Source organism: Rhinoderma darwinii, chromosome 7 (assembly GCF_050947455.1).
Source record: "Rhinoderma darwinii isolate aRhiDar2 chromosome 7, aRhiDar2.hap1, whole genome shotgun sequence".
Classification (NCBI taxonomy): Eukaryota; Metazoa; Chordata; class Amphibia; order Anura; family Rhinodermatidae; genus Rhinoderma; species Rhinoderma darwinii.
The window spans coordinates 38,869,416-38,882,960 of NC_134693.1; the positions used below are offsets into that span (position 1 = coordinate 38,869,416).

General features: G+C 39.1%; 1 protein-coding gene across 2 annotated transcripts in view; it reads right to left on the bottom strand.

The window, feature by feature from the left end:
- Nucleotides 1–13,545, bottom strand: part of CCDC18 (coiled-coil domain containing 18) — a 41,203-nt gene that overhangs the window by 8,417 nt on the left and 19,241 nt on the right. For both annotated transcript variants that reach the window (XM_075833198.1, XM_075833197.1), the window contains exons 15-23: nt 12,841–12,975; nt 12,011–12,088; nt 11,651–11,767; nt 9,926–10,093; nt 7,718–7,860; nt 4,573–4,736; nt 3,307–3,487; nt 2,183–2,282; nt 1,694–1,810 (exon numbers count right to left, since the gene is read on the bottom strand). In XM_075833198.1, coding sequence (XP_075689313.1) covers nt 1,694–1,810; nt 2,183–2,282; nt 3,307–3,487; nt 4,573–4,736; nt 7,718–7,860; nt 9,926–10,093; nt 11,651–11,767; nt 12,011–12,088; nt 12,841–12,975 — 1,203 coding nt within the window. The remainder of the gene's footprint in view (nt 1–1,693; nt 1,811–2,182; nt 2,283–3,306; nt 3,488–4,572; nt 4,737–7,717; nt 7,861–9,925; nt 10,094–11,650; nt 11,768–12,010; nt 12,089–12,840; nt 12,976–13,545) is intronic.

Consider the following 13,545-nt stretch of genomic DNA (forward strand, 5'->3'; position numbering starts at 1 on the left):
GAGCTCCAAAACCCAAATGGCGCTCCTTCCCTTCTGAGGGCTGTAATGTATTCAAATATAAGTGTATGACCACATATGGGGTATTGCCGTAATCAGGATACATTTCTTTACAAATGTTGGGGTGCTTTTTCTCCTTTATTCCTTGCAAAAATTAAAAAATGTCTATGTTTCTTCAGAAGAAATGTAGATTTTCATTTTCACAGACTAACGCCAATAAATTCAGCAAAAAACCTGTGGGGTTAAAATGCTCACTATACAACTAGATAAATTCCTTGAGGGGTGTAGTTTCCAAAATGGGGTCACTTTTTGTGGGTTTCCCCTGTTTAGGTACCACAAGACCTCTTCAAACCAGACATGGAGCCTAAAATATATTGTAATAAAAAGGAGGCCTCAAAATCCACTAGGTGCTCCTTTGCTTCTGAGGCCGGTGTTTCAGTCCATTGGGACACTAGGGCCACATGTGGGATATTTCTAAAAACTGCAGAATCTGGGCAATAAGTATTGAGTTGCGTTTCTCTGGTAAAACCTTCTGTGTTACAGAATTTTTTCTATTACAAATGAATTTCTGCAAAAAAAATTACATTTGTAAATTTCACCTCTACTTTGCTTTAGTTCCTGTGAAATGTCTAAAGGGTTAAGAAACTTCCTGAATGCTGTTTTGAATACTTTGAGGGGTGAAGTTTTTAAAATGCGGTGAATTATGGGGAGTTTCTAATATATAAGGCCCTCAAAGCCACTTCAGAACTGAACTGGTCCCTGAAAAAATAGGTTTTGGAAATTTCTTGAAAATGTGAGAAATTGCTGCTAAAGTTCTAAGCCTTGTAACGTCCTATAAAAATAAAAGGATGTTCAAAAAACGATGCCAACATAAAGTAGACATATGGGAAATGTTAACTAGTAACTATTGTGTGTGGTATTAATATCTGTTTTGCAAGCAGATACATTCAAATTTAGAAAAATGCAATTTTTTGCACATTTTCTATAAATTTTGGTGTTTTTCACAAATAAATATTGAATTTATCGACCACATTTTTTTACAGACGTAAAGTACAATATGTCACGAGAAAACCATCTCAGAATCGCTTGGATAGGTAAAAGCAATCCGGAGTTATTACCACATAAAGTGACACATGTCAGATTTGAAAAAATCGCCTGCGTCCACAAGGCCAAAACAGGCTGTCCTGAAGGGGTTAAAGGTCGAGTTTAGGATAAGGGATGTCATACAGATACATATAAGCGGATTCACACATCCATATTTGTAAATTCTCCATATATACTTTTTGTTTAGTTAAACAAGTGTGACTATAATGATCGGACTATGTGGCCCCCAAAAAAGCCAAGGAGGGCCAACTGGAGTATGGCGCTTTACAAGCATAGCTGCAACTTTACTCTAGCAATCGGCGGGGGCCGCAAATGTAAGACTCCGCAAATAGGACATTAATGGCATATCGCTAGGGTATGCCATCAATGTCGTAACTGAAACAAGTCCTTTAGGACATTTTATTTTACTATTTTTTAACCCATGGATAGTAATTTTAAACAAAATGTTTACGTTTTCACCTAAACCGGAAAACCCAGCCTAGCTGAGAAAGATAGGATGTTCCAGCCAACTTTTTGTCAGAACTCTGCTTTAAAACAAGCTACACTTTTTCACAAAGTGATGATACAGGGCTCAAAAATCCAGACTGCTCACCTGGTTAATATGGTCTCTTGTGTCTAATTCAGATTTCTTCAAGGAACTTTCAAGCTGAATGATTTTCTGTTGCAGCTCGTCTTTGTGTCCCCGAATGCTCATGTCTAACTGAGTGAGCTGCAAAAGCAAGAAAGTGAATTTCATGAAATGAGCTATAATATTTTGTTATTTGCAATCAAAAGCAGGAACACTTATGATTTCTGCTCTAGCAATTGAGGAATACTTTAGTGAGAGTGGTGTAGGTAGGAAAACCATGTGATATCCATTAAATGTATATTACTAGATATATTATTCAGTATAAAAAGTATTTTCCTTTCGGCATTGATCCGAAGATCGACTTAGTTAATTCCTCTTACTGAAGATAAAGCCGGTGCGGTATATATTTCACCATTTCCATTTCTCATTCACCATCATTGAACATCACACTAGTAGTTTCCTATGTGGTGACATGAGATGACAACACGTGAAGAGGTATTGTCAAATGCTAACTTGTGCTGCTCTTTGTTTTAGCTCCCAGTTCCGGTCTTTTAGGGCCTGGTCCAAGTCAAGCAGCTCATGGTCTTTCTCTTCCAGCTCATCCTTGCATGTTCTGCAATTAAAATAAAAGACAAATAACAAAAAAGAGGGCCACTTAGTCATTACTAATCCAAGACTAGTATCTAATTATTTAAAGGGATTTTCCCATAAAAATCATTGATCACATATCCACAGGATAGGTGATAAAAGGTTTGATTGAGGGAATGAGGTATTTAGACTGCTGGGACACCTACCGATCCTGAGAATGAGCATCCTTGAGTGCCATATGTGAATGAAGCGGTACTGCGCATGCTCGGCTACCGCTTATTCCCTTTCTATGGGACTGCTAGAGATGGCCAAGCGATGTCCCATAGAAAAAGAATAGAGCGGTGGCCGAGCATGCGCAGTACCATTCCATTCACATGTGTATGCTTGTTCTTGGGACCGTTGGGGGTCCCAGTGGTCGGCCCCCCATCGATCAAACATTTATCACCTATTCTGTGGGTAAGTGATAAATGAGGTTTATGGAAAAGTTGATCCCAAAATATGACGGACAACTTTACCTATTGCACCAGATGACTATATAGAAAATAGCAGGTAGCCTCAAGAAAAAAAAACCTAAATATGGTTTTCTAAGAAATGATATGTTCCAATGGTTATGATTCTACTTGAAATTCACCTTTTTATGCTCATGTGTGGGAAACAAGGTACATGAAAAAGAAAAAGTATGGATTACTCTATGACTCTTTGCACATTGGGATTTTGGTATGCTTTTGTAACAGGACTATGTTCAAGGGATTGGGGGTCTATTTGTTAATGTTTTGTACTGCAAAATAAAATGACTGAATTAAAAAAAAAACATATAGTTGTCTACTATGTAAATTAATAAACTTATATTTCTTACTGCATCAGAAATTGAAGTCCTATGCTAGGTGAGCGTGGCCATGAATATAAGATAAAGAAAAGCGGGCTGTCAACTCACTTTACTGTATTTTGGAAGGCATGACTGTATGGGACTAGATATTGGAGGGATCCAGTTCATATATTTTAAGTATTATGCATTTGTACATGCGATTTGAAGATGGTTAGAAACCCACCTTAATTCATCTCTAAGGGTTTGTATGATCAATTCCTTCTCTTCCACTGACAGGTGTGTCTTTGCGAGCGTTTCTTGAAGCTCCTCAACAAGTTTTGTATTGTTGCGCAATTCCAGTTCCACTTCACCTTTTCGAATCAGATCGCTCTCAGCAACGGCCACTCGCTCTTGTAACAAAGCCACTAAAATAAGACATGTATATACTGACATTAAGAAACAAATGTACAGTAATAATCATAATAACCCGGATCTCAAATCAAGTGCATTTACATGTCATTATACACCTTTTACATTGAAAATTATTACAAGTGATTATTAGAAGCTGTACAATATACCCTTTTCCCCCTAACGAAGCCTGGTGGCGAAACGCGTTGGGTGTAAGTGGGCTCCTGGCACATCGCTACTCTTTACCCCATTGTATATCTGCATGGTCTGTCAACTTCTCTTTTATACATTTTTGGGCTACCTTGCCAGTTCTGTCGATGGATTCTGATGGTCTATTTCACAGTTGTTTATTTTTATTATGTGACTTACCATGGCTGTTTATTTACAATGTACTTCTGTATGGTATAGATATTGCATATAGTATAGATGTTATGGCCAGTAGCCCACTCAGTACTTTCTTTACGGTGACGACTTATATTTGAATCCATTTTTGATGCTATTATCTGTATTTTTATCATGATTTTCTGCATATGTGTTTCAACAATGACTTTGGTGTTTGATCAAATTATTCTATTGAGGCACTTTTTTGGTGTTACAATATACCCTACAGAAACCACAAGCAGAAATGATTTGGAGCAGTTTCATAATATGCTTGATAAAGCTACGGGCTCAGTTTTTTAGTAGAAGTCATTCCACCATGTGTGTCAGATGGAGCTGTATACATCTATATACAGATATACCCCCTAGTGGAGGAATCAGGAAGCCAAGATTTTTACAAATAAGTGTGTAGGGGATTAGAGAAATTTTGGTCTGTGCTAAAAAAACAGAGCGTCGTAGCCTTATCAAGTACATATAAAAAAAAAATTCAAATAACTTATGCTGCGGGTTTATTAGAAAAATGTGTATTGGTAGATAAACCAATCTACTACACAGAAAAGTCTAATTCTATAGTACTGATACGTTACTATGTAGACTGTTGGTCTGAGGTCCTGATATTACGCTCAGTTTCTGCTAAATATAAAGTACCATTCCGTAAAATCTGCTGCTCCAAAGGCAATCATTTAATTGAAGTTATTAATATATAAGTGAATGCAGGTCTTACCAAGCTGGCTTTTATCATTCACATCAATTTGAGTCCTTTGTAACATCAACTCCAGTTGACATAATTTGTCGCTCTTTGACTCCCCATCAATAGTGGCCGACATCCGCTGTCTTTCCGATTGACTCAGTTTTTCAATGCAAAGGTCCAATTCAGCCTTTACCTGACTAGAACAAAAAAAACTTAATATAGAATTGATAGAAACTGAGTCCTTGTTACAGCAATTAACAAACCCCCAATATCTTATCCAAATCTTTTGCCAATGTTATATAGCACTCTACAAGCAGTTACCAGCAATACTGTAAGGAATACCTCCATCAGGTGAGTTCACAAGCCTCACTCAGAAGCAACAGGCCTACTGGACGAACTTATAGCCATGAAGGAGAACAAAGATTTCATGCCCATACAATAAAAAATAGTGTAGTACCGTGTTAGCCAGAAACAATATGCAATGTCAAAAAAGACAAAAAGTATAGTTATCCTTACTACATTGAAGGACTTGACCTTTATTCTGTACTGTGTGAAAATCCCAAACTCTGTTAACTACACACCTGAATCCTTTAGGTTAGGAACACACTGGGGATTTTCAGCAACGGAATTAATTGTGGAAAATCTGCAGCGTAATAAAGTAGCAGCAGTCTGGGTAAGATTTTAACAAATCTCATCCACAAACAGTGGAAAAAAAATCAGCCGAAAAAACTTTCATAAATTGACTTGCGGTTCATAGGAACTGTCCTCACAAGTTTGAGAAAATCTGGGCCAGATGGCTGAATACGCCTGAAGCAGCGGTCACCTCCTCCTCTTGATCGGAGTCGTTGTCTGGGATTGGGATGAGTCAAATAGACTCTATGGATGTCGGTTTTATGATTGGGTTGTGTGACTGCCCTTATGTTTATTACAGTTTATACTTGTAATGTTTGCACTTTTGTAAAAGTATAAATAAAGCCTTTCGGAAAAAATAAAAATTGACTTGCAGTGTGGTTTTTTTAAGCCGCAGAATGTAAAATTTATGCTGTGGAATCGCTGCTCTTTTGTTGCGGGTTTCCCCCATTGAATTTAATGGGGAGGTAAAATCTGCAACAAAGAGCTATGTGTTGCGAATTTTACAGCGGAAATCCTGCGATTCCACTGCAAAAATCACTATTTTTTATTTCAAATTAATTAAAAAAAGCTTATACTTACCACCGGCCGTACTCCTAGAGACGCGATCCTCTATTATGAGCGCAGCCCGGTCTCCTCTTATGAGACTGCTGCAACGATCATATGGACTACAGCGTCTTCCCAGGAAGCCGGGCTATGTTAAGGAGAGAGGGATGCGTTGCCAATACTACGGCCAGGGGTAAGTATAAAGTCTATAGATTATTTTTTTTAGTGCTGCAAGATTTCCACAGCGGATATGTCGCCTGAAAAACTGCGCCACAATTTGGAGCGTTTTTTCGGATGGAATTGCCTGCGGATTCCAGGGCGGATATGCTGTGTAGTTTTAAGCAGTGTATCCACCTAGTGTGTTCCTACCCTTATGGACCACAAAGAAAAGTGCAACATCTACCATATCCATCTATCTACAGCTCTGACTTATCTGTAAATTATTACATGAAAACTAGTTTACATATAATGAGATGTAAGGTAAGCTCTGGAGATACCCAGTGAAATTTCTACCAGTTACAATAAATGCATTATGCAAGGACCCTTTTCTTTCTAATCTCAGACAACCCCATTAAAGGGTAGCTAAACTTTTAAAAAAAACTTGCCATGTCATAGTGACATGTAGGAAGTCTTGATCGGAGGAAGTCCAAGCACTTAGAGCCCCACGATCGCTAAAACGAAGCGGCAGAAACGCTCGGGTGAGCGCTGTGCCGCTTCGGTTCTAATCGGCTTTTCTCGGAGAGGTGTACGGTCTCAATAGAAAGTCTCAGCGGTGTATGGACTCAGACTTTCTATTGAGACCGTACACCACTTTGAGGAAAAAGCAGATCATGAATGAAGCAGCACAGCACTTGACTGCATTTGCCGTTTTGTTTTAGCAACCTGTGGGGGTCCCAGTGCTCGGACCTCCACCGATCAAAACTTCTGACATGTCACTATGACATATCAAAGGTTTTTTAAAAGTTAAAGTGTAGCTAAACGTTCGACAAACTTCTGACTTGTCGGCTTTTTCCGGAAATAAATGTATTGGTGTACGGACTCAATAAAAAGTCTATGAGCCCGTACTCCGATACATTGGCTTTCTGGAAAAAGCCGAACAGAAACGAAGCAGCCGAGCGCTCACACGAACGCTTCAGCTTCTTCGTTCTAGAGATTGGTGGGGGTCTCCGTGCTCGGACCCCCACCAATATAAACTTCTGACATGCCAGAAGTTTGTTGAACGCCTAGCTACACTTTAAGTCTCATGGTGAGGGGCTTTTGGGAATAAGTTTTAAAATGTTCGTATAACCAAATGTGTTTATGTAACATCTAACTGTACGATGCCCATCTCCTTATTAGTTGAGGCTGAAATATACGGTTTCTGGTGGAAACCTTTTTCAAGCCTGGATATCTATACACACGCACTATAGGAACTTATTCATGCAGAACTGGGTTTAGGAGATTTTCACCACTTTGTACAAAAGTAAGAAGGATTCATCTTGCATGAGACACGTGAAACCAAATCCTATACAAAAGTTACGTTACCACTGGCTCAGCTACCCATAATGCCCCCCTACCGAACGCGCAGAATATGTGATCCAAAACTCCTGTAAATCGCATTCCAAGATCCCTCGTTAAGCCTTCTCTTTTCTATACCCACCTTCAGTATGAACAATGGTGGGTAGAGTTTATTAGGTAGATGGCATGATTGTTAATCCGAATTACCCTGTGTATTCACTATGAGAACAGGTGACCATATTCATCATAAACACATTTTGCTACCTCCTATAGCATGGTGTTCTGCACCTCCTATAGCATGGTGTTCTGCACCTCCTATAGCATGGTGTTCTGCACCTCCTATAGCATGGTGTTCTGCACCTCCTATAGCATGGTGTTCTGCATGGTACATCTAATTGGCTATGCCGATGTAGTGCAAATATTTGTATACTCATTTATAGGCATGTATTATAAAGTTCTGTATCTATAATTGTACAACAAATGGTGTACAGAACTCTAAACTTACTTCACAGTATCACTTAACTCATGAACCTGATGAGCTTTGCAAGTTAACTCCTGATTAGCAACCTGAAGTTTCTCCTCGGCTGCTTTCATATCTACGTGAGACGATGATCTTTGTTTCTCAAGTTCAAATTCTAATTTGGAGATCTGCAGTAAAAAAAAAGAGAAGCTTCAATGGTTAATGAAAATAGTAACATGAAAAATATAGAATATATCAAAATCGATATATTTCTACGATAATGTTAGCAGGCCAAGTATCGGGCTGGGTTCACACGGTGCGTTTTTTGTTGTGTTTTTTAACACGGGGTTGCTTTTTTTGGTTGATAAAATCCCATGCCTCTCAATTGAAGTTCATCAACCAAAGCAGAGAACAGATTTTAAAAACGAAAGAAAAAAATCCATTGTGACCCCTGCCTTAGACAATTTAAAGAGAGAGTAAGAAAACAAATAAATTAAATACATTTCCTATGTAAATTATTATCTGTTTAGGATGTGAGGTAGCATTTACCAACAGCTCTGTCTACTGTACTTGGTGCTAGTGTATCTTAAAGCCAGTGCATAGCAACAGCCCGAGCAAGGCTTTGGGTGACATCTGGTGAATTGGCGATAAGAAAAATGTGCCAGAAAACTAAGTGAGGCTTGCAGACTATAAGAATGCTTTCTCATAATTTGTCTACAAAAGGCGCAATCCACCAAAAAATGTCATACAGATAAATTAGGAGATTAAAGGGGTTTTCTGGGACTTTGATATGGATTGCCTAACCCTTAGAAAAGGGCCATCAATAACCGATCTGTGGGGGTCCAACTACTGGTATTCCCACCGATCAGCTGGGTGAAGGGGTCACAGGCGGTGTTTGGCATTGCAGCTCCGTCCCACTTGAATGGACTGAGAAGCTGCAGAGAGCAACAGCACCAGGCACAGTCAAAGCCACTTCATTTAGCTGATCGGCGGGGGTGCTGGGAATTGGACCTTCGTCATTCAGATATTGATGGCCTATCCTAAAAATAGGTAAATCAATATCAAAGTCCTAGAAAACTTGTTTAAATAGATTGGGGTTGCGTCTTGAAAATTCTCTTCATGTAAAATTTCTAGCAATACACGCCTTAGGCCGGGGTTCCTACGGGTCGGATACGCTGCGTAAAAATCACGGAGTGTATCAGACTTGGAACCCGCAGTACATTGTCTGAAAAATCGCGCCACATTGCGGTTCTTCTAACAGAATTTCTGCTGCGGAAGGAGGACATGTTCTATATTTCCTCGGATCGGAGACTCGGACCATTTTTCACGGACCCGATTCACCTGCTAAAGTGAATGTGTCCGTGAGGACTATCGGGTGCCACTCGGATGCAGTCAAAAACGGCCCGAGTGGCACAACGGTCGTGTGCATTACCCCCTCCCTCTTCTCTGCACATAGTCTGCGATTACACCGCAAAAGTCGCAACACTTGGCTTTCTGTTGCAGGTTTTGCATCACCATTGAATTCAATGGGGAAAATCTGCAACAGAAAATCAACAAAAACGCAGAATAAATTGACATGCTGCAGAATTAAATTCCGCACCGCAGGTTAATTTACGAACGTTTACGGTGTTTTTTTGTGCGTGAGGTTTTTTAAATCTCATCCACTTTGCCGCTACTGTAATTGCTGCGGAATTTCCGCACACAATGCCGTTGCGGAAATTCTGCAGCGTTTTTGCTATGTAAGAACCCGGCGTTATAGTTTTTTTTATTTCATTGGTGTTCTTTCTGAAATGAACACATGGGTATTATGAAGAGTAAGGGCTAGTTCACATGGATATTTTGGCGCTGTTTTTGACACTGAAACCGCATTGGAAAATGCGGTGAAAAGCGCTCTAAATTGCCTCCCATTGATTCCAATGGGAGGCAGGTGTGTTTTTTGGGCGCGAGCGGAAAAAAACGCTCACGGGTAAAAGAAGCGACATGCCCTTTCTTCGGGCGTTTCCGTCTCTAACCTCCCGTTGACATTAATGGGAGGCAAAAATTTCGGTTTTTGCTGCGCTTCTTGCCCGTGGCGCTCAATGGCAAAAAAAAAACGCCTAGAAAAACCCTGCGAAAAATGCGGCAAATGTTCTGCCAGCAGGTCAAAACCTGCCTCAAAATGCAGATTTTTCCACCTGAAAAAAACCTCTGTGTGAACAGGGCCTTCGAATCCTAAGACAAGATTTAGAATACGTGGCTATCGGGCGTCTGCACCTGTTTTTCCAGCTCTGCCTGGGTGTCTTCTAGATCTCCAATACGGGCCGTTGCCTGCTGTAACATCTGCTGCTGCCGTTGCAGGGTTTGCTGTGAACGCACATTCTCTTCAGTGATTTCCTCAAGGCTTTGACTTCTTATTTTTAGTTCCTTTTGTAAACACTGAACCTTTATCGCAAAATGAATGTACAATGATTCCGTTTAATAACTAAATAATACATTTTAAATACGGAATAAGATTACTACATGTATATTTCCAGATGCTAGAACTCCCCACTCACAGTTCGCACATGCAGCAGAAATTTCAGCTGTACTCGCATGCAACACATGCGAGTACAGAATTGTATTTTTCAGGAGATACAGCTAAAGCGATTACCAGGAAAATATAAGATGGGTTTGTTTATTTAACATATACAAAGTTTTTGTGTACATTTATCTTACAGTGCAGGCTAGGTTTTAAGCATTCATTTAAACTTTAGTTATAACTTACATAAAAAGTTGAGTAATAGACAGATATATCCCAAATTTTAGTTTGATCTTAATCCATCCAATCTTTTGGAAAAAGAGGCGCCAACAGGTGTTCAGCAGCCCCTTATCTCTCTATTCAGCCCAACCATATGACAATGTTTATGGAGTCCAGGAAGATGGCTGCTGGCTGAAAGATTGTTGGGTTGCCAGCTATTGTATGTGTTTGTCTCCAATAATACAACGCTGCTCCGTTGCACTGCACTCTGGGAGATGTAGTTTTTATACACAAGATTATTAGCCTGTGTCTGGGTTAAAGACTACGCTCTCCAGAATCTAAATCACTAGAACAATCTCTCTACAGGCTATAAACATGCAGGGAATATTTGAAAAAAAAATAAATAAATACATATATATTTGACATGTACAAGCTCTTCTCTCCTTTATATTCTTGGCTAAAAAAAACAAACAAATCATTGCTTGTGTCTTGGAAAAAAACGGGGCAGAAATTCTCTGAGGTCAAGAGATGCCCGTCATGGTACATGGTTAATGAGAACCTTACAGCCCTGTAGACCTATAGGGTGGAGGTGTTAGAGCGGGTTTGGGCTCCTCGGGCAGTATATAGCAGTCACACTCCCTTTGCTACACCTCCCTTCCGTCTCTCACATTGGAGTTTAACCGTTTATGTGCGTCCTTTATCCATCTGAGTGTATCTCCCTGACCCCTATCTTGGGAACCCGTCCCCCCACCTCCTTCCCTCTTGCTATTTCCTCCCGTTTCATTTTTCATCTTTTTTTGGAATCCCTAAACGGACAACATTCCATCGAGGTTTGGTCCCCATTCACCAGGTTAATTTTACTACTTTCACAGGTTCTCACTACAGTTCTAATGTACCTTCAAATGATATGGTTCCATGCCGGACTTATTTTTGTCAAGATTTATAACCAATATCTATCCATGTATTGGATTTGCATTGTTCAGTATGTTTGCTCTATTATCAATACGTCTAATCTTTATTTAATTTCAATATAATAAAAAAAAGTTTTGGAACATTGTATGTAGAAAAATGTCAACTGTAAAATGGTGCTTAAAAATAGTATACAGAAGCCTTACTGGATTTTATACCAATGTATTGTTCTATATTCTGTTTTTGAATAACTATAATATTTGTTAACCTGCCACCTATCCACAGTTCTAACATGTTGTATATTAATTGTCATCATTCAGCTTCCAAATGGTAACTCATTTTAGGATATTCACCTCTTCAGACTTTTTCTTGGACTGATTTTCAAAACTTTCTCTGTGAACTTCCATCTGCTGTAAATATAATCCTAATTCTTCTTTACAAACCGCTAAGGCCGATTCTAGCTGTTTAACCTGTAAATTAAAAAAAAAGCACACAAACTGGAATAAGCTAATGTTACCGTTGCTACAAGGGGCAGCACATTACAGGGCACAACATAAAAACAGTGCAAAATGATGAACGCCTGTAAATAAAACGTAAGAGTCACGTATGCATCAGATTAGTATACAGGTAACAATACTACTCAAATGGCTGATCATGTTAAAATAACGCCTCAATACCTACTAATATCCTTATATTTTACACTGGTCGCTTACCTTCATAGCTTCAATCTCTACTTGGTTCTCTAGTACTTTCATTCTGTCAACCGTGCCTTTTCGGTGAAGCTCAAGTTCCTATGCATAAGACGTGTTCGTAAAAAAAAAAATGAGGCGCAATAAATAATATGTATTACATAGACGCAATGCCATTTGAATGTAAAGTAAAGGGAGACTTAGGAGTTAAAAACTATATTGCTGCCACGAGCATCATGATATACAATATACATTAAAATTATTTTAACTAATTATTGAAAAAAATTGATAGGTGGGGCATTATCAAATATTCTGGATTATCAGGCAGGAATAAAAAAATAAAAAAGTATATAAAACATACCAATAAAGTTATAGGACCACTCGGTAGACAGTCCCAAATTAACAGCCATACCAGAATATGCCAATATGACTACTCGTATCATTTATTATATAGCAAATCTCTAACATAAAACGATTAGACAAAGCCTTCTCTGCTAAGCATTCTCATGACGACCTGTAAGAAACATCCGGCCTGAGGGCAGCTGCAGTCCACGGACAACATAAAAGTGGTCAGTTAGTAGCATTGCGTATATGTGGGGGACCTGTTAGAGGGGTGAACGGACAGCAGTGGGGCCCTGTGCAAGAATAGTTATATGGGTCCCTTGCTTTCTAATAGCTCACGTCTCTAACAATCCACCAGGGATTGTAAGGTATGAAATTCACTAGCTCAGCCTCTTACCTGCAAGTTAATAGACAGTAGAAAGCGGTTTACAAGGTGAAAGTGGGCAAAGCCACCAACTGGGACCCTGTGCATGTAGGACACGTCTGGCATATAATATGAATACTGAATATACCTTCCTTGCTTCCACCAGCATGTTCTCCAGAGACTCCAGCTGCAGTTGTTTTGATGCGGTGTCTTCTTGAAGCCTATTGATGGTAACCTCGTGTTCAGCCACTTCCAAGTTCTTCATTTCCAGCTGACAATTGAGCTTTAACGGGTCAAAAAAGGAAAATCAAGGATTAAATTGTGAACGCAAATGAGACTACCCATGGTTTACAGTAATGTCTAACGCACACAATAAATCTGGTATATTTGGGGGGGAACACTTGAAGTTTCTGCTTAAACATGCCATGGCAGAGTTATTTGTGAAGCCACGGCTGAACTCTGCAAAGATAAGCTTCATAGTCAGCCTCAAGCAGCACAAATGACGAGGTGTCACTATGATAAAAAGTAACTCTGCAATAGGTTTTATTAACTTATGTTCATTCTTAATTATGTACATGCATTTTTGTCTTTTTTTTTTTTTCAATGTCCAATTAATGGAAACTTTATGATGAAGATAAATTATTAAAAACAAAATTAGGATTAAATAAATGACAGTGACAATTTAAATGCCAGGCACCGGGGCAAATGTTAATCTTTTCTACACCGAGAATGTCAAGAGAAAGATTTCTATAGTTATTACAATATCATTGAAATTTTGTTATTCTAAATTTAGTTAAAGGACATCGGCATGAATGTTCTAAATTTTTTGGGAGAAACATGGCAATTACTCAGC